This window comes from Dipodomys ordii, unplaced genomic scaffold (genome assembly GCF_000151885.1).
Source record: "Dipodomys ordii isolate 6190 unplaced genomic scaffold, Dord_2.0 Scaffold67, whole genome shotgun sequence".
Lineage (NCBI taxonomy): Eukaryota > Metazoa > Chordata > Mammalia > Rodentia > Heteromyidae > Dipodomys > Dipodomys ordii.
In genome coordinates this window covers 6,244,534-6,271,826 of record NW_012267283.1, presented here as the reverse complement: position 1 = coordinate 6,271,826, position 27,293 = coordinate 6,244,534, and the positions used below count along the sequence as shown (strand labels likewise).

Sequence of the window (27,293 nt, the reverse complement as noted above, 5' to 3'; positions counted from 1 at the left end):
AGGCTGCAATGCTTGGTAAGAAATGTATGCATTATCCTTCCCATGCAATTGTAACCCCTCTGTACAGTATGTTCACAAATAAAATTAAATTAAATTAAAAAAAAAGAACCCCAGAATTCTTTGAAGTCTTCCAGATTGGTCCAAACATTTGTGCACTGGCACAAAAATAGTTGCAATGGATCAATAAGATGCTGGTAGACCATACGGAGTTTTCAGTTCACAGGTGAATTTCCTAGTAAGGCAATGGATATCTTATCTCTGTGAGTTAAAACGTTTCAGAGAAGTTAAGACTGATTTATTGGCTTAGAGTTTTGACCAAGGTCTTTCCATTTCTATGCTTGTTGAGAAATTTTTCGCATGGGAAATTAGGAGGTGGCGGTAACAGCTGTACATGCAGCCAGATGTCTGGTGTGAAATCAGCTTTGCATCCAATGCCATGTATGGAAGTGTACAGCTGCCTCTCTCTTTTCCATTTTCTACATCTTTAGACCAACTGGAACACTTCCTACTGATGGTCAGGGGCCTTTTCTGTCTTACCCATATCAACCCATGGCTCTAATACAGATTCATACAGGGACAAACAGGCATGTGTCCTCACCATATCCCAGACAAAATTGGAGAGCCAGTAAATGACAGGCTTCACCCCACTGATGAACTGCAGATGCTTTGCTTTGCTGACCCGTTCCTGAATTAGGAACACAACAAAGCTGGCTGGGACAAAAGACATCGCAAAGATGACACAGATGGACACAAGGACATCCACCGATGTGGTCATCCTAGAAAGAGAAAGACAATAAAGATCAGGAGTCTTTAGATTCATTGGAAGTCATACAATGTAAGGGGACACACACACAATCTAAACCCCAACCCAGGGGAAAATATGTGTTCACACAATATGTTTAAATATGAGCATTGAATATGATCATTTTCAATTGTTGGCTTTATTCTTTATTTTCTTTGGTCATGGGGCTTGAACTCGGGGCCCAGGTACTATCCCTGAGTTATGCTCAAGGCTAATAGCCACAGCACCACTTCTGCTTTTCTGGTGGCTAATTGGAGATCAGTCTCATGGACTTTCCTGCCCAGGCTGGCTTCAACTCACAATCCTCAGATCTTAGTCTCCTGACATTTTCAAGTTTTTAAAAACTGACAATTGAGCCAGGTGCTGGTGGCTCATGCCTGTAATCCTAGCTACCCAGGAGGCTGAGATCTAAGGATTGTGGTTTGAAGCCAGCTGGGGCAAGAAAGTCCATGAGACTCTTATCTCCAATAAATCACAGAAAAAAAAAAAACAGAAGTGGTACACTGGCTCAAATGGTAGAGTGCTAGCCTTATGCAAAAAAGGAGCCCAGGGAAAGCATGCAGGCCCCAAGTTCAAGTCACACGACTGGCAAATAAAACGCTGAAAAAACCTGACAATTCAAATATAAAACCAATTTCTCTGAGGTTAAAGATAATACTCTGCTATAGGAAACCACTTGGAAGGCCTAGAAGTAGCCTATGTTGTGCAATATTGTCACCAGTCCTTGACCTTGTAAAAGCTAAATTGTACATTTTCACACATGAAAAGATCTGTGTTTCTCAAAGACTAAATAAGGAAGAAATATTGGTGTGAACCTACTCAAATAAACACATTCTTATGGCAGTGAATAAATTTGAAAACAACAGGATATAGCATAGCCATCACATACAAACACATTTAAACTTTTACCAGGGTCTTAGTATAAAGAGCCTACTATCCTATATTGACATTCCATAGTAGTGAAGCAGAAACAATAGCTGTGCCAGGTTCTGTTTATAGGTGTTGTTCTAAAGTGTTGTTCTAGGCACTGCGCTTGACAATTTATAAGAATGGCTTCATTTATTATCAAACATCAAGCAAGTTTAGAGGCTAGATTCAAACCATGGACTAAAGTTCCAAAAACTGCTTCTTCTGCTTCTCCTACAGACTGCCCCTCTCTCTGTCTCTCTGTCTAGCTTTCTCTCTGTTTTACCTTCTTTCCCTCTCTAACTCACTCTCCCCCTCCTTTAATCCTTTCCCACCCTCTTTTACATACACACACATACACACACACACACACACACACACACACACACACACCATCAAATGTATGCTTCCGTTTAAAATACAAGTTTTAGAACAAACGAAACTGACATTAAATGATGTTGTAATGGTGAGAATTATTTTCAGATTTTGTAACAGTTTTTAACTCACTTTATAGGAGTTCATCAAATATAATGTTTGTTTTTTTACATATCTGTGTCATTTCCTCTACAGTTGAAAAATGCCTACCAATCAATTTGTAAACTGACCATTTTCTATGTGGAGACTGGATGAAGCCAGACTTACAGGATACAGCTTTTTGTAGCTGTTCTCCACCTCCTCATACTCCAGGATTCCCCCAGCACTCTCTCCTCTCCTCGCCCCATTCATTTCCACACAGCTATACTTACAAAGCCACCTCTGAGAGCTGCTGTTTGGTGAGATTCAGGGGGTGATTGAAAGCAGTGATTCCATACTGGCTAGGATTCTCTCCCTTCTGCAGGTTAGCCCGGAGAATAGCATTGTTGATGACATTCAGGAAAGAGCTGATGGCATGCCAGCCCTTGTTATTGAACCACACCTGAAATAAAACCAGGTGCAATGTACATGTTTTGCTCCTAAACCAAACTCTTAAGAAGTGAGTGTACACATGTACAAGGTGCACATACACTTCAGAAAGAAAACCTAGTCATATATTGAGACAAAAACACTGTGGCAAAATGATAGCACGCAGAATTTACTGGCCTGGCACTACATTAAGCATTTTTATCCTGAACTCATTTATCCTCATAACTGTAAGGTTTAAATAGGTTAGTCACAAGTCAAGGCCTGGTAAGTCTCACTAAGTCTGGTGGCAAAGCAAAATACTCTTAGTCACCACACTGTAATGCTACATTCTTATAGTTGGCAGAGTTTGCTCTTTTCTGTCTTGGATACCTTCATTAATCAGATCATGAGCTGAAGATACTTCAAGGAACATAAGACTATTTTTACTAAGAGGCTAGAACATAGATACTGATTTACCTTGACATTGTTTTTGGTATCCAGACCTGTCATGAACCTTCCCAAGCTGCTGAGAAATCGATCTGCAGAACTGTCCTGTGAACGACAAAACTCTCAATCAGCTCTGATTATAAGGGTCAATGGTATGGCAACAGGAAAAGTCTTTGAAGAGCAACAGCACTGCAATCTCATTAAAATCAAATTTGAATCCATTAATAAATGACTCCCAAGAACCAAGTAACCAGAAATCTATAGCACTGATACCACCAAGATGCCATCAGTCTCAGAGGAATCCCAGAAACCCCGCATCTCAAAGTCCCAAGATAAGTATCTGGATATAACATGGTGATGAGGATTCCTCACAGCATTCCCCTGGCATTGTCCCCAGAACCACAACCACACTCTATGCAGATGGGATTATGTGACTAAGACTGCCACCAGCATTCCAGAATCCACGTCACTTCTTACATCAAACTGGGAAACATGACATACAGAGAAATGACAGTGCAGCCAGGCGCCAGTGGCTCACACCTGCAATCCTAGCTACTGAGGAGGCTGAGATCTGAGGATCACAGTTCAAAGCCAGCCCGGGCAGGAAAGTCCATGAAACTCTTATCTCCAATAAGCCACCAGAAAACCAGAAGTGGTGCTGTGGCTCAAGCAGTAGAGCGCTCGCCTTGAGCTGAAGAGCGCAGGGACAGCACCCAAGCCCAGAGTTTAAGCCCCACGACAGACAAAAAAAAAAAAAAAAAAAAATGAAAGAAAGGACAGTGCACTCACTAGGTCCAGAAGACCAGATCAACAGCTTGAAAATAAAAGTAATTCATTTACTATTTAGCCAGTGATTGTCTTAGAAAAGTCTGGCTGAAGCCTACCTTTTTTTTTTCATCTATTTTAGTTATCTTTATAAATTCAGTTCTTTTAAGAACTTTTCAGTCTCTGAATTCACTCTTGACCTACCTATTCAGGCTTTTAAATACACACTGAGAAGTTTCATCTTATTTGGCTGAAATCACTGAATGCTGATGATGGCTTCATATTAAAACATTCAGAGCAGTAAGCTACTAGAGTCAGATCGACCTGGCCATACCGCTCATGTCCCAGCATTCCACACTCATTTTCCTGATATGCCTCAGGATGGATACTTACTTTGGCCAGCCTCAAGTGTTTCTTCACTTGTTTGATGGCATCCTTAACTTCTTGACTTGGAGGAAGTGCTTGAGAATTACTGACACCCAGGGAAAACCCTCCATACCTAAAAGAACAGCTTGACATTAAAACCCAGACAGTGTGTCCCATGTTATCACTCAGCAGTAGATAGTACAATGCACAAGATTCCTTGAGATAAGTTTCTTATTTAAACTAGCACCAAGGTTGGACTCGGGAAGTTATGTCTCAACTTCCTTTGATAAATTCTAGGGATCTCTTTAACTCTCAAGGTTGTTGTCCAGATGGAAGGGCCTGGGGTTGGCAACACAAAGTTAGACATCTGTAACACTCAGAAAAGAAGGTTCATCTCTCAGATGCTCCTGTCACCAGGAGGCTTAGGCCTCAACTTGATCTGGTGAAGACATACTGTCCCAGTTGAGCAAGGTAGAGTGAATGGAAAGGCTTTGTATCTTCCTTAGCATGAGGGCCATCATAAGGCTATGTTTCTCTGTCCAGAGATCCAGGGATCCTGGCCTTTGGGGAAAAGGCAGTCAGGAAAGTGGGACTCAATCACTTGGCCCCTGATATGTTCCCCAAGGCAGTCTCTCTTCTATCCCATTTTCTAGGATGCACAAATTAGCTGCAAGGCTGCTGCCTTCCCCCGGCCCTTCACAGCCCACAGGGGGAAAATACAGGGAAGTACAGGGAAGATAAATGGCCTCGATGACTTGTTCTGCAGAGATCTTCTAAGTGACACAGCAAAGGCTCAAAACAAAACTGTCCCTGGCTCCCCAGTCACCTTTGGAAATCTGTTTGGAGAAAAGGGCAACTAGGACTGATATTCCTCGCACTGCACTGAGCTTCCTTCAAGACCCTAGTCGCTCCCCAGAGACGTCCAAATCTCCTCAAGGAAATCACTGCACCAAATATTTTGGTGTCCTCTGAAGTGGCCACGGAGCATAGAACAGAGATGCTCCAGGCAGAAACTTCAAGGTGAGTCCAATCTAAATTCTACTGTGCCCCTGTACACTCCATGTGTTCCTCGGGCCCTTTGGCCTCTTCAAAGCAAGTTGACATTCAAGAATGTGAGTGAAAATGCCCAAACCCTCGACTTTCCCTCAATTCCAGAGGACTGCATCAAATCTCCTAAGTTTAGAGACACCAGGGACAACTGAAAGTAAGGAGAAGCTTACCTAAACTCATTCACCCAGATCTTATTCTTTAAGCTGCAGAAAAGGAAGACAAAGAAAACAAAAATCAGTTATAGAAGGCACCAATCCCATTCTACACGAGGGGCAAATATCTACCTGAGGATACAATATCTACCAGAAGGACTTCTATGATCAAGTATGTAACCACTCCACTACAGAACTGTACCAATGGGGAAAAAAAGCCATGTCAACAGAAGGCTTGTCTGCTATCTTAAACAGGATTGTTGTTTATATGAGAACAGAACCTTAGATTAAGCCAATTTAAAAATCACTCTACAGACCAAGATATGACAACCTATAGGCTTTTATTCAATGCAAAGGGATACTTCAATTGTGAATGGCACATGGGACGATTATGTCTCTTTCTTATAGATGCATGCTCATTATCAATCCAACACACTCTTGTTATTTAAAGTTACTGAGAACTAACAGAGAAACCCCACCTGACCAAGTTGATTGGTCTGAGCATTAAACGTGGTCCCCTATGGGGACATGTCTCAGGAAGCTACAAGGCTCTTCCAAGGTTCCACAAACAACAACTAAGAGCATGATTACTATCTCATTTTATATAAACAAAGGCCCTTGGTCAAGCAGCTAATAAGTATCAGCATTCACATTTGAATTCACATTTATTTTTTATTCTAGAGTAGGAAGTCTGCATGTTCCCAATACTTCTCGTCCTTTTCCTCCTTTGGTATATCCAGACTTCTTAACCATCAGGCCATAAGTTGGCAATTCCCTCACCACTAACTAGGTCTACTACTCAAACACCTAAAACTCTTCTACTCAGCAATGACCTCCCATGGGTTAAATTTTATTAATAGTCACCTTTTAGCAATGATCTGAACATATGTCTTCACCAAGTAATCTGAAATGTTTCTTCCTGTCAGGTTCTGAAGGATGTCTGCAGTATTCTGTTTTCTCTGAAACCACATAGAACCAAGCACATGTGTCTTTATAGACAAGGACTTGGCAGAAGACAGACCATCAACCACAGGGATACATGCCCCACAAACATATACCCAGGCCACAGGACCCAAGTAGCCTCAGCCACAATACTACCAAGACCTTGTTCATTCTATCCTAAGCATAATCGTTCATTTGTACCAAGTTCAGTTCATTCTCAGGAAACTTTTCTCAATATAGAAACAATAAGCACTGAGATAAAAATTCTTTATAGTCCCAGATGATTTGGGGGACAAGCATCATAAACCAAGCCTAGTGACTTGTATTCATTTGCATTACACTGATGCCTACATTAGCTGTGTTTGTAGAATGGTGACCAAGGTTTCTTTAAGCTGTCACACTCATTTAAAAATCACTTGGCTCACTGTCCAACCTGGGGGCTGAGAAAGCAGCAGAAAGCTATCACAAGCAAGACCCTTTCTGAAACTGTCAGAAAAAAAAATTGCTCATATCTCCTTCTCAAAGTCAAGAGTCTCAGAAAATGCTAAAACTAACACACATTGTCTGATCCAGCTTTCATGGGTGAAGAAATAGGCTCAATGAACTAACATAACATAGCCTGTTGACCAGCTCAGGGTTAGAAGCCAATCCTCTGACAGCCTGTCTTGTGGCATTACCGATGTAGGAAAGGTATGGGCGCAATACGACCCAAACCTCGTCTACGCAAAACTGTTGTTTTCACTGCTATCACATCTCATCCATTCCTGCTCCCAAGGAAATGCTACCAGCTGACCTGCACCCATGGCTTGGTTATGCATTTGACAGTGACTCACTTGTGGAGGGGGCAGCCCTCCAGCCCCTGGAGGACACACAGGCAGCATCTTCTTTATTTTGTCACTGCTACACTGGCAGGCAGGAGAGGGGTTCTCCATCGTCCAGTTCCCATTTTGGAAGAGATCGACAATGGTCTGAGGAACAGCAGCAGTGGTCCATTCCTCCTCGCCCACCAAGCAGGGTGTGTCTCTGTGAAGGGAGAGCAGGAAAGGTAAAATCACTCAAAAGAGCCTGGACTTCCCGTTGCCTTCGAGCACAAGATCATCCTGTCCCAACCAGTAGCATGCACCTGTCCCTTAGTGTTTGGAAAGAATGAGCAGGACCTCATGGGATTGTTGATCCCACCACAGTCTGGGAAGTTGCAAGGTCATTTCAGAGATAAGAAAAATGGAACTTAAACAGGCTCTTGAAGTTTATGTATTGAATTGTCTGACACTGCCAACCAACATTTGTTGACACAGCACACATTGAACATTTACTCTGTACCAGACATATTCCACATCTTTTGAGAGTCTGGAGTAGACAAGACAAATTCCTGCCTTGATGGGGTTTGCATGCTCCAAAATAGTTAGAAAACAAATAAATAATCAAATTTTGCCTGGCCCCAAATAAAAAGCAAGATAAAATGAGAGGATGTAGAAGGAACAGACTTCCAATCTTTCACTAAAACAATACTTTAGCCAAAACAAAAATTAAAGGATCAGAGAATGAACTAGGCAAAGATTTGTGGGGAGGTAAGATAAATTCAAACTAAGTAATGAAAAGTCTTGAATGAAGACTCTGTGAAGAAATGAGTTTCTAATCTGAGGAACAAAAGAAGGCAGTATAGCTGAAATAGATGGTCTAAGAGGAAGAGTAATGCCAAATGAGATTGAAAATGAGTAAGGTAGGATGCAGATGATCAGACCTGAGAAGAAGTTTGGATCTTATGCTCAAGATGCTGGAAATTCTGTGAAGAGTCACAAGATTCAATATATATTCTAAACTGAATATAGATAATTTGGAGATGAGTAGGGAAAATGCTTGGTGTTTGGAGAGAGGTTGTTTGGACCAGGTATGATGGTTCATGCCTTTAACACCAGCTACCAAGCTAACAGGAGACAGGAGATAGGAGAATCACAACTCAAGACTTGCTGTCTGGAAAAACCCTATCTGAAAAGACCCTATCTGAAAAACAAAAGCTAAAAGCTAAAGGACTGGAGGTATGGCTCAAATGGTAGAGTGCTGAGTTGAGTAATCTCCAGTACCACCACACATACAAAACATGGCTGTTGGCAAAACAGACAAAGTACAGAGCTTTTATCACTGTCCTGAGCTCTGAATTACCAGAAAAACATCAGCAAGTCTCTTTTCCTCTCAGGGTTTATTTTTGCCACCGGAAAAAAAAAATTAGAGTATAAGGTGACTTGTCATTTCCAGTCTCTCTTTTAGTTCCAAACTACTACAACTTCAAGTAGAACCACAGTATTTCCTTACATATCAGAAAATAAAATCAAATGAACCATTTTCAGATTGATCTCTCATTCTCTTTAAAGCCTCTTAGTCATGGAAAGACTTAGTGGTCTCCTGCAGCTCACCCCTAAAACCTTCCAAAGATGATTGGCTGAGACAAACTTAATGAACACTGAGAGACGTGTTTCAGTCAGCTTTGCTTCAAGCCCTGCCACTTTCTGCAAACTTCAACTTTGAACTTCACTGTGAGTTGCCAGCAGGGATACCCTTCCTTCAAACTGATTCTAGGGCAGAGTCAGAGGTACTCAGACTCAGTGCTGAAAACCCTCTGATGTCAGGTCTCTGCTTCTTTTGTCTCTGTAGGCCATCTCTCAGCCCAACTGTGGCTCCTAGAGATCAACTTAAGCTGCCAGCAATCTAGGAATCAACACAAAATTCAGCTGGCCAGCAGTGAATTTCACCTAAATACATGATCAACTTACTCATCTTCTTGCTTGCCTACAAAAACCTTAATGGGGAATCTGAAAGGTGTGATGACATCTAGTTGGGCCGTGTCTGTGTAACTTTCTCACCACCTCCCTCCCCCGCCATCTTTTTATTGGAGAACCTATATTAGCTGCTGGGATTTGCCACCCATTGAGTACTAAATACCAAGACGTATTTAGTAACTATCTGTTAAGAGTGTCAATCTTAAATATCACCCAGGTGCTCATAAGCTATTGGCCCTTTAAAATTAAAAAAAAGTGTTCAAAGAGCAAATCGTGACAGTCGCATTACTCATGGCCTTCAGTTGAGAAGTGCAGTATATCAAAAACCAAGCACAAGGGGGAGGGGGGAGGCTGGGAAGGGATGTGAAGGGTAAACCAAAGGAGGAGGCTGCAATGCTTGGTAATAAATGTACGCATTATCCTGCCCATGTAATTGTAACCCCTCTGTACAGTATGTTCACAAATAAAAAATAAATTAATTAAAAAAAAAACCGCACAAGCAGCCAGTCTATGGCTAAAGTGTCACTCACGGGATTGGGTTTCCTTCCATACAACGGGTTCCAAAGCCAGGGTCCTTGGTGAGGGCATTCAAGAGCTCTTGGGTTCCCATATCTTCAGGAGCATCATTACTGTGAGCATAGGAGAGGCAGCCAGCTTATAATTCATTCAGATCAGGAATTAGGAGGTAGACATGTTTATTCCTAGATATAAGACCCTAAGTATCTTTGGGGCTTAGGCTCTTAAAAACAAAATAAATAAAAGACAAGACACTATGTACAAGGATTTCAGACTCTGGTCATATATTTGGCCTCAGGGTCATGTGCAGTACCAAAAAGTGGAGTTTGTATAAATAGCTTATCTGAATGAAGGTGTGTGTGTGTGTGTGTGTGTGTGTGTGTGTGTGTGTGTGTGTGAGTGTGTGTGTGTGTGTGTGTTTAATTTGAAGTCAAGAAATTTATTAAGAACCAGTATTTCAAAAATACTTCCATTATTTAATTAGCATTAACAAGTTGCTCAAGAGTATTTCATTTTCACATATCCATTTATGTTTTCCTAAACTAAATTCTTTCAATATACAGATAGGATTATTATATAGCAAGAAGCATTCCTCTCTAAAGATGAACCTTAGCTAACATCCTTATCTTGAGAGAATAGAAAATTATATACTTTACATTATGCAGAAAACAAGAACCTGAAACATCTATGATTTGACAGCACAGGGAAACCTGTGATTTGATTACAAAATTAAAACTGATGTCTAGAAACCCAAATAGCTTATAAATTAGTCACAGATTTTAGTTGAGGGCAGATTACTTATTCTAAGGAACACATATTGTTATTCGTGACAGCTGCAGTATAACAAGAAAGGATAAAATGTCCAAAAGAGGACTCACTCGCCTACTATTTCAAAGATAGTTCATTGTTGCTCTTTGCACAGAATAGTTGCTTATGTAGGGGCATGAGCCACAGTCAATAAAATCCACCTCACAGTGGAACTCTTGGGAGCATTCCATTGGCTCTCAGCGTAGTAAACATCCTTGGTTTGCTTGAATCCTCCTACCTCCCGAGGCACAGAACACAAGTGCATACCTGACAAATGTATACTGCTCATTGTACATCCAAGGCTGAAGTTCCAGGCTGGGGTACTTGCCAAAGGGTGGTACGATCAGGCTGAACACCAGAGCAATGCAGACAAACACAGCTGGCAGGACAATCTGTAACCAGGCATTGGAGGAGAGCAGAGGGATGTCAGAAAACAGTAGGTGTTCTAAATATGTTAGAAACAATCGCAAGAAAGAAAAAACATTTGAATACTTATCTTGGGGTTCATTTCACCTAACATCAACTTATCTGGCCTTTTCTGCTTGACTCAGACATATACAAGTTATTGCAAATAAGGGAAACCATGGGACCTATGTTTCTCTGGGCCTGGCTTACTTCACTTAATATAATTTTTCCCAAGCTTTTCCATTTCCTAACAAATGGGGCAATGTCATTCTTTCTGATGGAGGCATAGAATTCCAAGTCCCAAGAGTCAGACCTTGTAAATTCAGCCAGCCTCTCAGACAGACCTGGCAAAAGATACAAGGCCCATAGCTGATGGTGCTACACAGTTAGGGAGCAATGAAGCCTGAAAATTAAACCTCTTTTCCTTCCAGAGAATCTCTGGAAGGTGATAGCACATGGCCAATGGTTATGGTCATGCGGCAGAGGCACTAAACTGGGAATCTCACAGAGCAAATAGTTATCCTATAAAAGGATGGCTCCAAACCTTAGCTCTTGGCCTTCTCTTGAAGACAGAGGAAGACCACACTGAGCCATGACACCCCCCCCCCCCAATCAGAGGAAGGGCAAAAGGACAAGGAGCCAAAAGATCATAATCCTGGTTCTGACTCGGCCAGTGAGTGCTGGTGACATCAGTTCCTCCCTCTGGCCTCAGTTTCCTCACTTGTAATCTTGAGAACGGACAACAAGTTCAGATCTCACGCTTGCGAAGTCAAGGCTACAGCAATAGCTCCAGTGTGAGGTAACAGCAACCATGCTCTCCCCATATCAACTCAAAACCATGATTACCCAAATCCTTCTGGAACTTACTCATACTTTCCACATACTTTCTCTAAAACAGTAACCCCTCTGTACTTGATAAGAAAACCAGAAGGTCTTTGCATTCATCACTACAAAACTGACCCTCTTATCATTTAAGAGATTAAGCTAGGCCGGGCGCTGGTGGCTCACGCCTGTAATCCTAGCTACTCAGGAGGCTGAGATCTGAGGATCGCAGTTCAAAGCCAGCCCGGGCAGGAGAGACTGTGAGACTCCTATCTCCAATAAACCACCAGAAAACCGGAAGTGGCGCTGTAGCTCAAGTGGTAGAGCGCTCGCCTTGAGCTGAAGAGCAGAGGGACAGCGCCCAGGCCCAGAGTTCAAGCCCTACGACCGACAAAAAAAAAAAAAAAGAGATTAAGCTAGATATGGTGTCTTGTGCTTGTGAGGACATCTACTCAGGAGAAAGAGATTGGGAGGATGGCAATTCAAGGCACACCCAAGCAAAACTTAAGTGAGACTTCCATCTCATTTTTTTTCTGAGCATAGTGGCATATACCTGTCATCCCAGCTACGTGGGAAGCATACATTGGAGGATCACAGTCCAGGACACCCCAACAAAAATGGGACACTATCCCAAAAGTAATTAAAAGCAAAAAATAAAAAGATTGAGGGTCCCAGCTCAAATGGTAGAGCAAAGCTCCAAGGCCATGAGTTCAATGCAGTACCAAAGCAGGGGAAAAAAAAAAAAACCTGAATCAGATTTCAAATCCAGGTCTGCCTGCTCTAAAGTCATGGTCACAGTCTGTAGGGAAAATTCTCTTACAGACCTTTTCTCTACAAACTAAGCAAGTTAAGATGTACTCTTTATGCAGACATTAATGCAATGAGACTTCTCAGTTTGCCATGTACATTCTGATCCCTCTGGTTATATTTTCCTTTCAATGGGAATCAAACTTAGAGAAAAGTTGTTTCCTGAGTACATCGGGGCATAATATCTCACAGGTTAAGAGAGTTTAATGTGCTCAATCATTTTTCTATACTTTGTCCCTTTCATGTATTTTTTCCAAAGTAAAATCCACACACACACACAAACACACACACACACACACACACACACACACACACACACACACACACCAATTGCTCATGTTAGATTCTAGTTTAAAAAAACATAATTTTCATACTATAACAACCCTGTATCACAGGTACTATTTTCCCTTCTCTGCCGATAAGAAAATTGAGACACAAAGATAGAAAAATGGCATTTAGCAGAACTGGGATGACAATACAGGTAACCTGGCTCCAGCATCTATATCCTGGCCAGAAGGCTATTCTACCTTCACTGGTCAGAGAACCTGAAATCCACTCATGAGACCAGAAACCAGTACATCTCACCTGAGCAAAAAATCCTTTCCTACTCCTTTTGGCAATCAGCAGCCTCTTCCATAAAAGAGCTAAAAACTGTTGCTGGGTCAGTTTCCAGCCCTTCACCTGGTAGGAGCCTTTGCCATCCATTCCACTGAGCAGGTCAGTCTCTCTGGATTCTGTAAGAAGCCAACACTGAAGGTCACTCATGATCATTGCACTTTGATCTGATCATATTCCTTACTCTCCTTTTCAGCAACCATCTAAGACTAGCATCACAGAAGTAGAGGGTTATGACAAATCAACCTCCAAGAAAAGTGATGACTCAAATCATCCAACAGTAGCAGTCTCTGTGGTCCTTCAATGGTCCTCTGATAGGTAGAAGAACAAAGGAAGGATTCTTGAAACAAAGGGAGAGGTGTTCATACATAATGGGGTGCTACTGCAAGTCGTTTGGAGGAATCAAGTCACGATATTAATTTCTTAAGGTTATTCTATAAAATAGGTCATGTATGTAGGCTGATTACAGTCCTATCTTTAATGTTTTTGATTTTTTTTAAAAAAAGGTAACAAATTTTAAATCATCAAGATACTGACAAGGTATAAAATCAGAGAGGATGTAAGAGCCATCTGCTCATACGACCAAGAAGTGGAAAATCCAAAGAGTTTTCTGTTCCTAAAAATTACATAGAAATCTTTGTCTCAAACATGAATCCTAACTCCAGTGCTTTGGTTTCCTCAAACATGAATCCTAACTCCAGTGCTTTGGTTTCCTATCAAATGTGTTGATTTCTTACCTCCCCTCTTCATTCCAGTTACACACACACAAGGATACCAATCATCCAAACTATTTTGGTCTAGGGATACAATTAACTCTAAAAGCAGGACTTCTGACCCTTTCAGTATCACTCATTCAATGAATATCTATTAAACAATTAAACACCTAGCATTTTTCAGAAACTGGGACCCTATAGAAAAGATAGTCAGTAAATGGGTTTGGAGGGCTGAGGTGCAATTTTTTTGCGTGGATTTAGAGAAAGATCTTTTAGATGCAGGAAGTGATGAGAATAGGCTCGCTCAGATTTAGCCATATATACAATGATGGAAAAGAAAAAAGAAATAACCTTTTCTCTCCCCCCCCACCCCCTGCTTCCCTTTGGACCCTGTTGGGATCTATCATCTTGCCTAAAGCCCATCAGAAAAGGAAACCAGCTGAGTAGAACATAAAAGAGAAATTCACAGTCAAACAACAGAACAAAGATCTTGCCTAAACAAACCTGGGTCGATGTCAGAGTCATTCGGATCAATAGCATCATCTTCAGTGAATGGACGCAGACAGCTCTGCTTGTCCCCAAAGACCCGCCTGTTCCGTCTTGCTGGCAAGGTTCCATCTAAAGGCAAAGGAAAAGATTCTATGTTTTATTTTCTTTGTAACGAAATAAATGGTCTCCGGTTGTAGTACACCCATGCACACTAGAAAAAGGAGACTGCATTAGGAGAGATTTCAAAAGTACACCAGAGATGATCTATGACAGCCTGCAGGAGGCGCTATCTCCTGCGCAAAAGGCTTACCTGAAGTCTCTGCATCCACTCCACTCTCTTCTGCCACTTTAAGGAATATCTGAAAAGTAAGAGCATCAACATTAGGCCAGTCTAACATGAGTATATGACTGAGCTGCATGCTAGCCCCTCAAGACACAAAAGGTAGAAAGCACATTTATTAACACTTTATCAGAGTCATCAGGGAGAGAATTTATATTCATCAACACACACACACTTTTCTTAGAGATGAGAAATATCAATCCAGACGATCTTTTTCAAAGCACACCTATCGCATTAAAACAGCAACAACAACAACGAACTCCAGGAATGAGGCAAGTGGCTTCTTTGAGGCCTATGGCCCCAAACCCTTGAATAGAACAGCACTATGATAAGTGATCCAAGACAGAATGGTCAGGAGGAAATAGGTTCCTTATCACTAGAAGTAAATATTACGGCAGATGTCCAGACATTAGAGGAGAGTTTCCAAACTAGTTTATAGGCCCCTGTGAGGAAGCAAACAATGAAAGTACAGATTTCAACACCGTATCTTGAGAAATTTTGGTTCAAAGGCTCTAGGGCTGAGCCTTAGAATTTTGATTATTAATATCCCCAGACAAGAGAGTCTGGGCAGCTTGTAAATCCTTTTCAGCCTTCAAGGTCTGTGTCAAGTCTCTGAGTCTAAAGGGAGGTACTACTGCATGGTAAAGAGAACATGAACTCTGATACCTTAAATCTCTGATTCTGAATCCCAGATCAATATCCCTCACTACTCATTTTCATTTTCTAAAAAAACAACATTTTTAAAAACCAACAACAAAATACCCACCAAGCTCAGCACCAAGTCCCACTGGACTAACTATAAAATGTTGGTCATTCTCTGTGTTTGTGAGTTCAGTTGTGCATGTGAAACCCTACCAGGTAACAATCCATCCCATGCTTCTTGCCTTCTATTTGTCAGTACGCTTCTATATGATTCACTAGAACAACATTGCCCTTTCAACAATCTGAAAATGCAGTGATGATTCCATGTGATCCTATGTCTGATATAGGCTGCTTGTTTGTTAGTCCTTCTATATTCCCACTGAACTTACTTCTTCTAGGGTAGTCTCTGAGATGCCATAACTAGAGATGCCCAAGTCTGAGAGCCGGTCATCAATCTCGTGGAAAAGTTCCACAAAGGCTCCCTCCTTAGCTGCTTCATATGGCAGCACATAAGTCAACTCATGTCCAATGTCTTCTACCAGCCGGGCTTCAGATACATGCTTCCTGATGAGGTTGGAGATTGCAGACACATCTGTAGGAACCAGAATGCAAAGATGGCTTGATTAGCTCAGAGGATTCTCAGAAGCTCAGATGTCCCATCTTTGGCCATACCGCCTGTTTATCTCTCGCCTGAGCACTCCAGGGGGAAGACCCTCCACAGATTTAACTTTAAAATTCCAAAGCCTGGCACTGTAGGTACTCAATGCACAATGGATGAGCAACATGTGGATAATTAGCTGAGGTTGAAAGCCTGGTATGTATTATATATGCTCTGGGATTCTTCAATGGAAAACTTGAGTACAAAAAAAAAAACAAAAGAAAAATTTAAAAATGCTTCACTCTTCACTAAACTTTCAAAAGAGGCTATCTTCTATTTACCTCACTGGAAGCTTAATCAAACAGCTAATGGGAGCCAAACTCTTTCTAGAAAATGCCAAGTGTTAGTACTAAGGCAGATAGCCACAGGTCAATATTTCTGTTCCATGTACTTCTAGTAATACTGGTCTCCCATAAACATTGACTAAGGAAAACTTACAAGGCCATCCCTTACCTCTGTACTCTGCCTTCTTATATATACTAAAGGTCATTTCCCTCCTTGATGGCTTAACCCTAAGCTCCTCTTGCAGTCTCTAACCACTTCCATACCCTGAAGGGATTCCTTAGTTCCCAACCATCTCTTTTCTCTGGAACAATGCCCTGCCAGCTCCCAGACCAAGCCCCAGGCTCGCCAGCAAGCATTAGGCCAAACCACCACCAAGCTGCATTTGCTCCCACAGCCACCCAGCCCAGCCCAGCAGCAAACCTTGAGTCAGCGCCACCAGCCTCTGCACCTCGCCTCCTCTGCCTCCACTCTGCCCAGCTGGGGGAAGCTCAGGCACCACCTGAATAAGAAACCCCAGAGTTCTTACCGATGGTCAGCGTGTCACTTTCATGGTCGCTGCCCAGGCCAGCATCAGAACTGCTCTGAGAAACACTGTCCTCCTGATGGCAAAGAAGGAGGTGAGAATGGGTCAGAGACCAAGCAAGGTACAGACACCACCTCTGCCAGGGAGCGCTTCTAAGAAGCTGGATTGAGTAAGAACAGTTGCATAAAAGCCTTTCCTGGGATGCAGGCCACTGGCAACAAGAGCTTCAGAGGCCACTGTGACTTGTGTGTGACGTGGACAGTCCTGATCACTAGGATGAGAGGTCAGGAAGCAGAGCTGTCCACAGAACTATTGCCAGATGATAAATGCTGCAACCACGCTGCTTGTCAAGCATTGACTTCCCTGGCTGTTGGTCCATTTTAGATGTTTTCTAACCTTTAACCCATATTTACTCAGGACCCTTATTAAAAGGTGGATTCTGATTCAGGAGGACTGCATTAGGCCCAAGTGGTTACATTTCTAACAAGGTCCCAAGTGATCCTGTGGTCCACAGACCATGAGAATGGAGGTTTTTTATTAAAATGTTAATAAGTGGACAGGAGTTCCATGTGGAGCATGTGGGTTTCAAAGTGCAACTAAATCTTAGGCATGTGCTATGGTACCAAGGAAAATATTCAATTACTTTATGTACTTGCTGGATGACCTTGAACAAGCAACAGAATCCCTACCAGCCTCATTCCCTTATCTGGGAGAGTAATCATGATACCGCCTTCCCGCAGCTGCTCAGTACTTCGAGATGATAGATTAACAAACAATGTAAATTGAACAAAAATGAACTATCACCATTATTTTCTTTTAGACTCAGAGTCTGTGTGTCATGAAATTGGTGTTTAAGACATATTTAATATTTTGTAGTTTAAGAGCTAAAGTCAATGAGATTTGAAGGTAATGAACAGGAACGGCAGGGCATTTTATAACCAAGACTCTTACCTCTTGGCAAGTCTATTTTCTTCCACATAATCAAGTCCTCAAAGAGCCTTCTCCATCACTCACTGTACCTCCGTAGGAAACACAACAGAGCTAACACAGTGGGAAAGAGCTTCCCACATAGGAGGTAGGACATAGTCCAACAGGACCCCAGAGCAGCGAGATGGTGGCCACAACTGGACAGAACGGGCAACTTCCCAAGCCCAGCACCCTGTTCACACCCAGACCTGAAACATCAGCTCACCTTTTTCAGGTAAGACACAGTGCTGCTGCTATTCCTGCAAGAACTGAGAGAAGATTCCACATCTTTCTTGACCAGAGTCAGATAGTAGCCTGTTCCCAGCTGGTTTTTCAGGAACAAGGAAGAGCCCACACAACACAGCTTCCCATGGGAGATGATGGCAATCCTGTCTCCCAGGACGTCTGCTTCATCCATGTGATGTGTAGAGAGAATGATGGTACGGCCTGCAAGGCACACACACGAAGATGGAGGACAGGGAGGACCTCTCTGGTCTCATGAGTTACACTGGCAGGGGACTACAGAGAGCTGAGTGGGGTATGCATGTGAGAAATTCCTGGCAGCTGCCTTCAACCCTGTGTGGTCAGCATCCTCAACATGACAAAGCTTTAGGGTACTGTTACTAGATCCTCATAGAAAGAACTTGCTACCTCTAAGGCCATGCGTTTATGGGCATCTTCGGTTAACTTATTCCACTGTGAATATAGTATTATAGGTAGGAAAACTAAGGCAAGTTCAGTACCACACCACAGCTGTAAGCAGGTAACAATTGTGTTTCTGAACCTCTCCCACTTCATCTGTTTATTTACCTACTTTCTCAAGAAGCATAAATTTGGGATAAAATAAACAAAGGCTCAGTCTCTGTTCTCAAGAACCTTTGTCCTGGCCAAGTACGGGCGGCTCACACCTGTAATCATAGCTACCATGGTTCAAAGACAGCCCAGGCAGGAAAGTCCATGGGATTCTTATCTCCAATTAACCAGTGAAAAGTGGGAAGTCAAAGTGTAGCTCAACTGGTAGAGAAACAGCCTTGGGTGAAAGAGCTAAGCAAGACTAGAGGTCTTGAGTTCATGCCCCAGTACTAGAATAACAGCACAAAAAAAAATCTCAATCCACAGGAAGACATAATCGTAATAGTGTAAGTCTATACCATTTCTGCCCTTCTCATAGGTACCTAGGCAATGAAGCATAAACTTCCATGTCACATCAACCAGGCCTCCCACCTCCACAAAATGAGGCACTGAGCCTAAAGGAAAGAAGTCCCGTATTTCCCATGAGAAGCAAGTCTATTTCCCTAGCAAGAGCAGGCATGAGAATGATCCATACTTCTCAGCAGCCCTCATCTTGCCCAGCCCATGACTGAGAATAAGTACACATCAGTTACCTTGGCGATATTTCAACAGTAGTTCCCATATTCCCCTGCGAGAGTAAGGGTCCACACCAGCTGTGGGCTCATCCAGAATAACAACCTTGGATCCTCCCACGAAGGCCAGGGCAACAGACAGCTTTCTTTGCATCCCACCTACAAGATAGAGAGTCAGGTTCCAGGACCAGTCCCAGGTGGCAAAGGAAGGCAGAAGTGGAGAGAGGTGGATGGAGGGACAAAGCCCGAGATACATTTCTGCTAGCCATCCACCTAGCCCGGGGACCCTAGACAGCTTTTCCTCTGTGAGTATGTGGTTGGAGTGGAACAGGGAAGATGGAAAGATGCCCAGGGCATCACCTGACAGCTGACTTGTTTTGCTTTTCAGCTTGCTGGGTGGCAAACCAACATCCAAGGCCATCTGCTCCATCTCTGCTTTCACGTGTTTCTCTGAGAGCCCCTTCAGGCGGGCGTAGAACCAGATGTGCTCTTCCACCGTCAACCTAGGGACAGAGAGGCGGGTCAGCTCAGGGGCTCGGCAAGATGTATCAGAATGTATTGTTTCCTGACTCACAACAGAAAACAATAAACACATTTTTTCTCCCTCACCATAATCCTTTCTTAGAATTTTTTTATCCATTTCTAAAAAAAAAATAATCAGAAGGATGGATTCAAGGTAGACCAACAGTGAACAAGAACTCAAGCTACACAGGACATCAAAGTGAAATGTAACTGATCATTTCTGACCTATCCCCAGCAGACTCCACCATCAGCCATCAGAGGACTCAGCCCATAGTCCAACATAGTCCAGTCAACCAGTTGGTTCAGTATTTACCCAAAGGATTTCAGGCTCTGAGAGAACGAAGGTCTCTGGGGAACCCACTCCACAAAGGGATTGCAGGTACTCACATGTCAAACAGGACATTATGCTGGGGACAGACACCGAGGTTCTGCCGAATGGTGCTCAACTCAGAGCGAATGTCCTTCCCCAGGATGTAAGCAGTGCCCGAGGTGGGAGGGAACAAGCCAGTCAGGATGGACCTGAGGACACAAGAAGTGCAGCAGTTGGGATTGAACACCTTCACCAATAGACTGTGCAGAGGGCAGAGAGAGCAAAGGGCACCAACACCCCACCCCATTCCTTCCTCCTCGACCCTCGTCAATTCGAGAGCGCTTCTGCATTAGTGAAGAACTAGGGTTGGAACTATGTGTTTGATCTGGCAAATTTAGTATGAGTGTTTGTATAATGAAGCTTCCAATCTGCAATGGGAGATTTGACTTCAAAAAAAGACTATATTCCTAATGTCAATAGAAATGGATGAAAAAGAACCTACCAGTAAAGGCTAAAAATTATGTATGTTAGCTGGAGGACTTTTAGAGTTTCTTTTTAAAACAGTCAACAACATTAAAATGTCTTTTTGAAATGTTCAAGACTATCGATTTTTATGTGGGAACATAAGAAAAACTAGAAAATAACATCACCCCTAAAGGTCTAGCCTTTTGCAATAAGATGCTGTTTGCATTTGCTTATAGACAAGGTTCCTGGAAGCTGCCATCACCCTACAACATAGCTATTCTCCCTTTGCAGATTCTTGCTTTGTAGTCCTGACCAAATTGGCTCAAAAAGAGCCCCTCTTCTCTACGAACTATCAGAGCCTCAGGGTTTAAGAACTCTGAAGAATTCTCAGAACAACATGGAAAAGTTTATCAGAAAGTTGCGGCTGGTTTTAGGCTAAAGAAAAACCTATGTAGGAGAAAAGTTGAACTTGGAAAGCACACTCAGGATTACATAACCTGCTGCTTCAATGCAGCCTCACCTGCCTGCTCCCTGGGTCCCAGTAACCCACTAAGCTCACTGCAGAACCCTGCACAGACTCTGTGAGCAGTGCACCCTCTGCTTACATGGTGGTTGTCTTCCCTGCTCCATTGTGGCCCAGGAAGGAGGTGATCTGTCCCTCATAAAAATTCAGTGCCAGGCCATCAACGGCCACCTTCATGCCATCTCGGTAAACCTTCACCAGGTTCTGAATGGACACACCCAGCTTCAGATGCGTGGGTTCTTCTTCCATGCAGACTGAGAAAAGAAAGAAGTCAGGGATCAACCTGCAGGAAAGACTGATGAATGGAGTGTTAAAGACACAGGGGCGGTGCTTAACTTTTAAGAACTGTCTTCTGTCCATAGACACTCTGGCCGTAAGAATAAACAGGAGACTATAAATATTTATTTGGGCATTGGTGGTGGTGATGGGAATTAAATGATAAGGGAATATTTGCATTCTATTGACGGAGACTTAACAGGAAATTAAAATATAGGATGTGAACAGCCACCCATTTTTATTAATCCTAAATAGCTGAATAAAAGGGCTTCAATGTGACATGTCAGTTAGTGAGTACAAGGCATCTTAATCCGTGTCACCTCTTCTATCATTCTCTCCCATCTCTCCCAACCCCACCAATCGCCTCAATTTACCTGGTTCTATTTTCCCATATGCACACTGAATATTATGACTGCATTTACTCATCCTTTCTCTATCCATCCTAACAGCCATTTTTAAAACAAACAAAATATGCATGGAACTGTGGTGCATCACTCTGTGGAATAGTACTCAACAATGAAAAGTACTGAACTCGAGATAACCATACAATTTGTCAAGAGAATTGTGTCCAGTGGAAACAAGCCAGCTAATATTTGAAAAGTTACCCACCATATGGATCTATTTCCACCAATATTTGGCAATCACAAAAATATAGGAATGGAGATCAGATGAGCAGTTAACAGGTATCAGGGAGTGGAGCAGAAAGCCAAGGCTATTTAGCAGTAGAATGAGGGATATTTGTAATGTTGGAACAATTGTAGATCTTCAGTGGAATTAGTGACTGCACATATCTACAAACAGGATAAAGCTGCACAGGTTGAGTGAAATGATGATATGTGAAAAAAAGGGAAGGTATCTACAGGTCTGTAAAATATTCCAGTATCAACATCATGTTTGTGAATCTATTCTCTAGCAATTTGTAGTGCTAGCACGAGGAGAAAATGGATGAGAAATAGGAGAAAACTCCATCCTCTTTTCTTCCCAGCAACTTATTATGACTCTAAAACTATTTTTAAATAGAAAGGACGTTTTGTGGGGCTTGTTTTGTTCTGTTTTTTTTTGGCCACAGAAGCTCAGCAGAAGTGGTAACTGACCACAGGAGCATCTAGGAGGGCTCCTAGGAGAAGGATATTGAAACTGCTTCTGATGAGTGAGGAGGTATTCAAAGAAAAAGATTCTCTCATGGGAAGCAACAGTGCAGACAAAGGCTTGCAACTGTGGAGGGGAAGGCATGTTCTAGTGCCTGGGAGCAGTCCTGAACACATGGACCAGAAGCTTGTGTGGGAAGGAGGGAGGGAAGAAGAGTAGGAACAGTGGGAGAACAGTTGGCATGGGTGCCAAGCCAAGAGGATCATCATATTTCACCACCTGTGTCCAAAGGTAAGGCACAGAAGAAATCAGTAGAAGGATCAAGTCATCCCTTTGGGTTAGGGTTAGAGAAACCACACGGAGCACAAAGACTAGAATAGAGAACCTGGATAAAAGAACCTTTAATGAACAGTGGATATCTCTACCTATAGTCAGGAGACAGGAGAGGACTGGAGATCTGAGTAAGAAAAGGTGGGACCACTAAGAAACACACAGGCTAAGTTCAATGTTAGCCACTGCTGTACGAGCCTACACAGATTCTTACAAAGATCACCATGACAAGGCAGGCAACAGGGCTACATGTCCACAATCACATTTACCATTATCATTTCCTGGAACTTGTTAGGAGAGCACAAGGGAGGGGAAAAGATACAGTCATCAAAACATACTTTCTAAGAAGCCAAGGAAGCCAAGGAATGTTTCTAGAGACTAGAATCTTGTAAAGGATGCACTCATTGCATCTGATGTATCTGATTGATGTCTCTGCCCCTAGACCGGCTCTAGAATATTTCACAGTGTAGCAGCTGTCTCTTGTCCCTGCTACAGGCAAGATAGCTGCATTGGGTTTCTGAGGGAAGGTTTTTAAGCTTAGCAATACGTACTTTCTGATATTCCTTTCTGATTGGAACCAGGGTGGCTCTTCTCATCACTTTCTTCACCAAACCAGTAAGACTTGGTACAAGGAAAATACCAGGGCCTGGGAATTCCATACTGACCTAAAAGGAAAACATAGCTGTGATCCAAGCTGGACAGTACTTCCATATTCCTGAGATTTGTCAGACCCAATCCCTCCTTGACACCCTTTCTACAGAACAAACACACTGCCATAGAGGTGGGGGAAAGGGTGTTAACCTTTGCTGAAACCTATGATATAGGTCGTGCATTCTGCACCTCTCTGAGGCCTCCCAACAAGCCCTGGAGGCAGACACATCCCTATATTATAGATGGGCAAACTAAGGGGAAAGTAGCTGAAGGATGCTTAGCCAGTATACTAAAGACTTGGACTTTGAATATAGCTCAACACAGTACAAAACTTCATATTCAAAAAGGAGGCTCAGGTAGAGATAATCAGCTACCTCCTCAGAAAAGGAGCCAAACAGAGTTAAAACTCACTGTCCTAAAATCTGACCTTGCATTTTTATACAAATACCAGAGCCTAGGTATTCCAAAACAGATTCATCTTGGAATTGGTAAGAAAGATTTATTAAGGAAAAAATCAAAATGTATTTATGGACATACATGGGGGGGGCGGATTTCACTGTTACATCTTTGGACATTTACACACATTTACATTTACTTGATTTCACCCTCTGTACTACACTCCGTGTACCCTTCCCTCTGGAAAATACCATCCCCAACACTTTTCCCTTGTTCCATTTTCATCATTGCCAATAGTCTAGTTGGCAGTATTCAATCTTCTTTACTTTTTCCCCAGGAACACCTCCCTCCCCCTCTTGATAGTCCCTACCTACCCACATAGTCTACTTACCCTCCTTCTCATTCTCCTTCCAGAAAATGACTTTTAATTGAATACTAATTAAGTTAAGTCATTGGAAGGGTCTTAAGAGACAATATAGCATACTAGTCATGAATCTGTAATCAGGAAATAGCACCTCCCACAAGAGTTCCCTCTCTGAAGCCACAGAATTACAGACTTAAGTCAGCCTGGTTAGGGATCTCCTGGCCTGCTGACCCAACAATGAGAAAATTGCTTTTACAGGGTCTCTCCCACCTTCAGAGGCCAGTCCCACTCTACGAAGGAGTGAGTGTCCAAGTCAGGGACTCATGTAAAGAGGGGCACCTACTCTTTAGTCATGTCCAGTTCAGAACAGCATAGTGGACACAATGGGGTTTTCTCAACCCAAAAGTGGTCATCTCCAATCAGCGACACTAAACAGTCATATGCTCTCAGGCAAGTCACTCAACTTCTTCTAGGCATAATACTGGTTACAACAATAAAGACTGCACTGAATTATAAAGGACATTTTGCACAGGTCTGGCATATACTAGGCTCAAGAAGTAAGTGTTATAGATGTGCTTTCAAAATCAGCTACTTCTTGGGACTATTGGTCTGCCATGAGTTTAAAGTCCAAGCCTCCTTCTGGGAAGCCCAGGGCCTGCAGAAACCCCAGAGCAAAGAAAGGAAGGACCTGCAGGCTGAAACCATCTCTGTCTACCACATGGTCAAAGCTCTCAGTATACCTGGAAAGACAGCCTCGATGTACCACGTCATCACTCCATAGAGGAAGGTATCAAACAACATCATGGAGACAGCAGTGGTGAGATTGAAGCCATCTCCCTCCACAGGACTCTCAAAGAGGTTGTCCCACTGCACACCGATGCCTTGTTCCTCAAAAAGCGCGAAGTACTCACAGCCAAACCCAAAAGCCACAGGAGACAGCAGGCTCTGGGAGAAAGAGGCAAAAGTCAGTTCTTCTATTTCCTTGTTTCTCACATGTTCCTATTACTTCTAATATAAATTCCACTTGGAGACACTGGACTTTGTAAAACAGATCAAGTACAGGCTACGTAAGTCTTCACCTACAGAGTCCCTTTAGGGGACTGTGCTCCCTTACAGAATACAAATTGACTCCATTTATAACCACTCATTATGCGCACACATTTCAGAAATGCATGAGGCATGAAGCTGTGTAGAACTTTGAGGATTTTACGCTTCCAAAGATGTTTCAAGCCTCAGCAATCCTATCCCTACCCATGTCACCTCCTGCACATACTGACATTCATCAAGGTCTTTTCAAACTCACTGCTTAGCCAGTGAATGCTCAGGATCAGAGGAGTATATTTTGGGCTATTGATAACTATAGAACCCTAACTGAGGGACAGGAAGCACCCTATGTGTTACTATGAGCTTCTTTTATAAGTGTCCCTGAGGCATGATACTCTTAGAGAGTTCTCTTGCTATCCAAGGCTAATCTTTTGTGGAAGAAAAATTGCCCAGTCATGAGTGTGGGGCAAATGGGGCACCTGCTCCTCGCACTTGTTCAATTCAGAAAACATTACTGAAGCAAAAATACCACATTGGACCCAAGGAAGACAAAGGTCAAACATGAGCCATCTCTGACCTCACAAGCATTCTGGTCTATCTGTGGCTGTGACTTTGTAGTGAGCTTAACATGACCAAAAGCAAGCAAACAAACAAAAAAAACCTGGGTGATAAAATGTAGAGATGCTATCTATTGCCTAAAGTCATCTCTAAAAGTCATTTATCCCCAACCAGGTTCAAGGTAGTCTGATTTCTTTTATCAAAAAAAAATCCATTCAATTCATTATCACCAGCATTCACCAAGAGGGCTAAAGATCAATAATGTAGTAAGATACAATGCCTTCCTAGAACACAGAATAGAGAACTGAGGATCGGATTCCATTAGGTATGTTTGGAACTTGCTTCCATTCGTGGGCTACGGAGGGGAGATCAAATCTCCCTTGGTGGCCACCACCACCACTGCTGCAGATGGGCCAGCGTGACTCACCACAAACATCTTGACTGCAAAGCCTACATAGTCTTGCCATGCCACACACAGGACGTAGGGCAGGTACAGCGTGAAGTAGATGATGCCCCCGCAGGCTGCCGCCAGGTTGGCCCGGGAGAAGAGTGTGCTAATCAGGAAGCACTGCAGGATGGTCACCACCGCAAATACAGACAGGAAGACAAACACCACACTGGGGTCGCTGTAGGGCAGCAGGTTTCCTAACTGAAGAGGAAGACACCCGTTAACTGTGGTATGTTGATAAGCCTTAGTCCTTATTTGCATCGTCTATGGAAAAACTCCCAGAGTGTATTTATTCTCATCTTAGAGATGAGAAACAATGCTGTTCTGTGTTCTGATGAGGAAATCGAGGCCTTGATCACACAGCAATATCAGGGCAGAAACGGAAACAACAGAGTCTAGGACTAATTACTCCATATCAGTGGACAATTTTGCTATTTCTCAGGCATCCAGTCAAAGTGCAAGATCCTATCTCAAAAGCAGACTAAAGGCAAAAGAGCTAGGGGTGTGGATCAAGTGGTAGAATACCAGCCTAGCAAACATGATGCCCTGAAACCAACTATTAACACCATGAAGAATGAAACATTTATTTATATGTGTTGCATTTGTACATGAAATAATTATGGAGGGAAGAAAACTGAGAAGTATACTAATGTGTAATGGAAACAGAACTGCACATCTCAGAAACACCATGAAAGGAGTGCTTCTATGACCGTCAATAGACTATCCAGATGCCAATATCTCTGGATTTGTAACAGACACAGAACCACCTGGCCCTAGGGCACATCCTTCTCAGGGGGTAGGATAGGGAGGTCAGGAAGGAAAGCAATGGGAGAACTTTAGGTGTGGATTCTATCAGCTCAATGAAAGACAACCTCAACAAGCTTTATGCCCTCCAAAGCACACCACTGGTTGTCTCAACTCTCCTTTCTGCCCAATCCTACATCGGGCTCATTCTTCCCTGAGCATTGATCCCTATTAAACAGCCATAGGCCAAACTCTATGTCAGATTCTACTTTCAGACAACCTAACTTATAATCATGTATGTCCTTCTGATTATTATTTTTAGAAATTGGAAAGTATGGGCTGGGAAGGTGGCTCAGTGGTAGAGCGCTTGCCTTGCATGCTCGAGGCCCTGGGTTCGATTCCTCAGCACCACATAAGAAAAAAGCCAGAAGTGGCGCTGTGGCTCAAGTGGTAGAGTGCTAGCCTTGAGCTGAAGAGCTGAGGGACAGCGCCCAGGCCCAGAGTTCAGACCCCACGACCGGACCCAAAAAAAGAT

At 42.8% G+C, this 27,293-nt stretch overlaps 1 protein-coding gene across 3 annotated transcripts in view; it reads right to left on the bottom strand.

Annotated features, from left to right (window-relative positions):
• Abca1 (ATP-binding cassette, sub-family A (ABC1), member 1) overlaps positions 1-27,293 on the bottom strand; it is a 127,742-nt gene that overhangs the window by 18,499 nt on the left and 81,950 nt on the right. For all 3 annotated transcript variants that reach the window (XM_013023292.1, XM_013023294.1, XM_013023293.1), the window contains 22 exons: positions 25,994-26,215; positions 24,705-24,909; positions 23,105-23,218; positions 20,941-21,112; positions 19,948-20,079; positions 19,399-19,541; positions 19,060-19,197; positions 17,901-18,121; positions 16,712-16,784; positions 15,632-15,834; positions 14,571-14,619; positions 14,276-14,389; positions 13,029-13,177; positions 10,677-10,801; positions 9,617-9,715; positions 7,146-7,335; positions 6,235-6,329; positions 5,389-5,421; positions 4,196-4,301; positions 3,068-3,142; positions 2,455-2,624; positions 599-776 (listed from right to left, as the gene is read on the bottom strand). In XM_013023292.1, the coding sequence (XP_012878746.1) occupies positions 599-776; positions 2,455-2,624; positions 3,068-3,142; positions 4,196-4,301; positions 5,389-5,421; positions 6,235-6,329; positions 7,146-7,335; positions 9,617-9,715; positions 10,677-10,801; positions 13,029-13,177; positions 14,276-14,389; positions 14,571-14,619; positions 15,632-15,834; positions 16,712-16,784; positions 17,901-18,121; positions 19,060-19,197; positions 19,399-19,541; positions 19,948-20,079; positions 20,941-21,112; positions 23,105-23,218; positions 24,705-24,909; positions 25,994-26,215 (3,006 nt within the window). The remainder of the gene's footprint in view (positions 1-598; positions 777-2,454; positions 2,625-3,067; positions 3,143-4,195; positions 4,302-5,388; positions 5,422-6,234; positions 6,330-7,145; positions 7,336-9,616; positions 9,716-10,676; positions 10,802-13,028; positions 13,178-14,275; positions 14,390-14,570; positions 14,620-15,631; positions 15,835-16,711; positions 16,785-17,900; positions 18,122-19,059; positions 19,198-19,398; positions 19,542-19,947; positions 20,080-20,940; positions 21,113-23,104; positions 23,219-24,704; positions 24,910-25,993; positions 26,216-27,293) is intronic.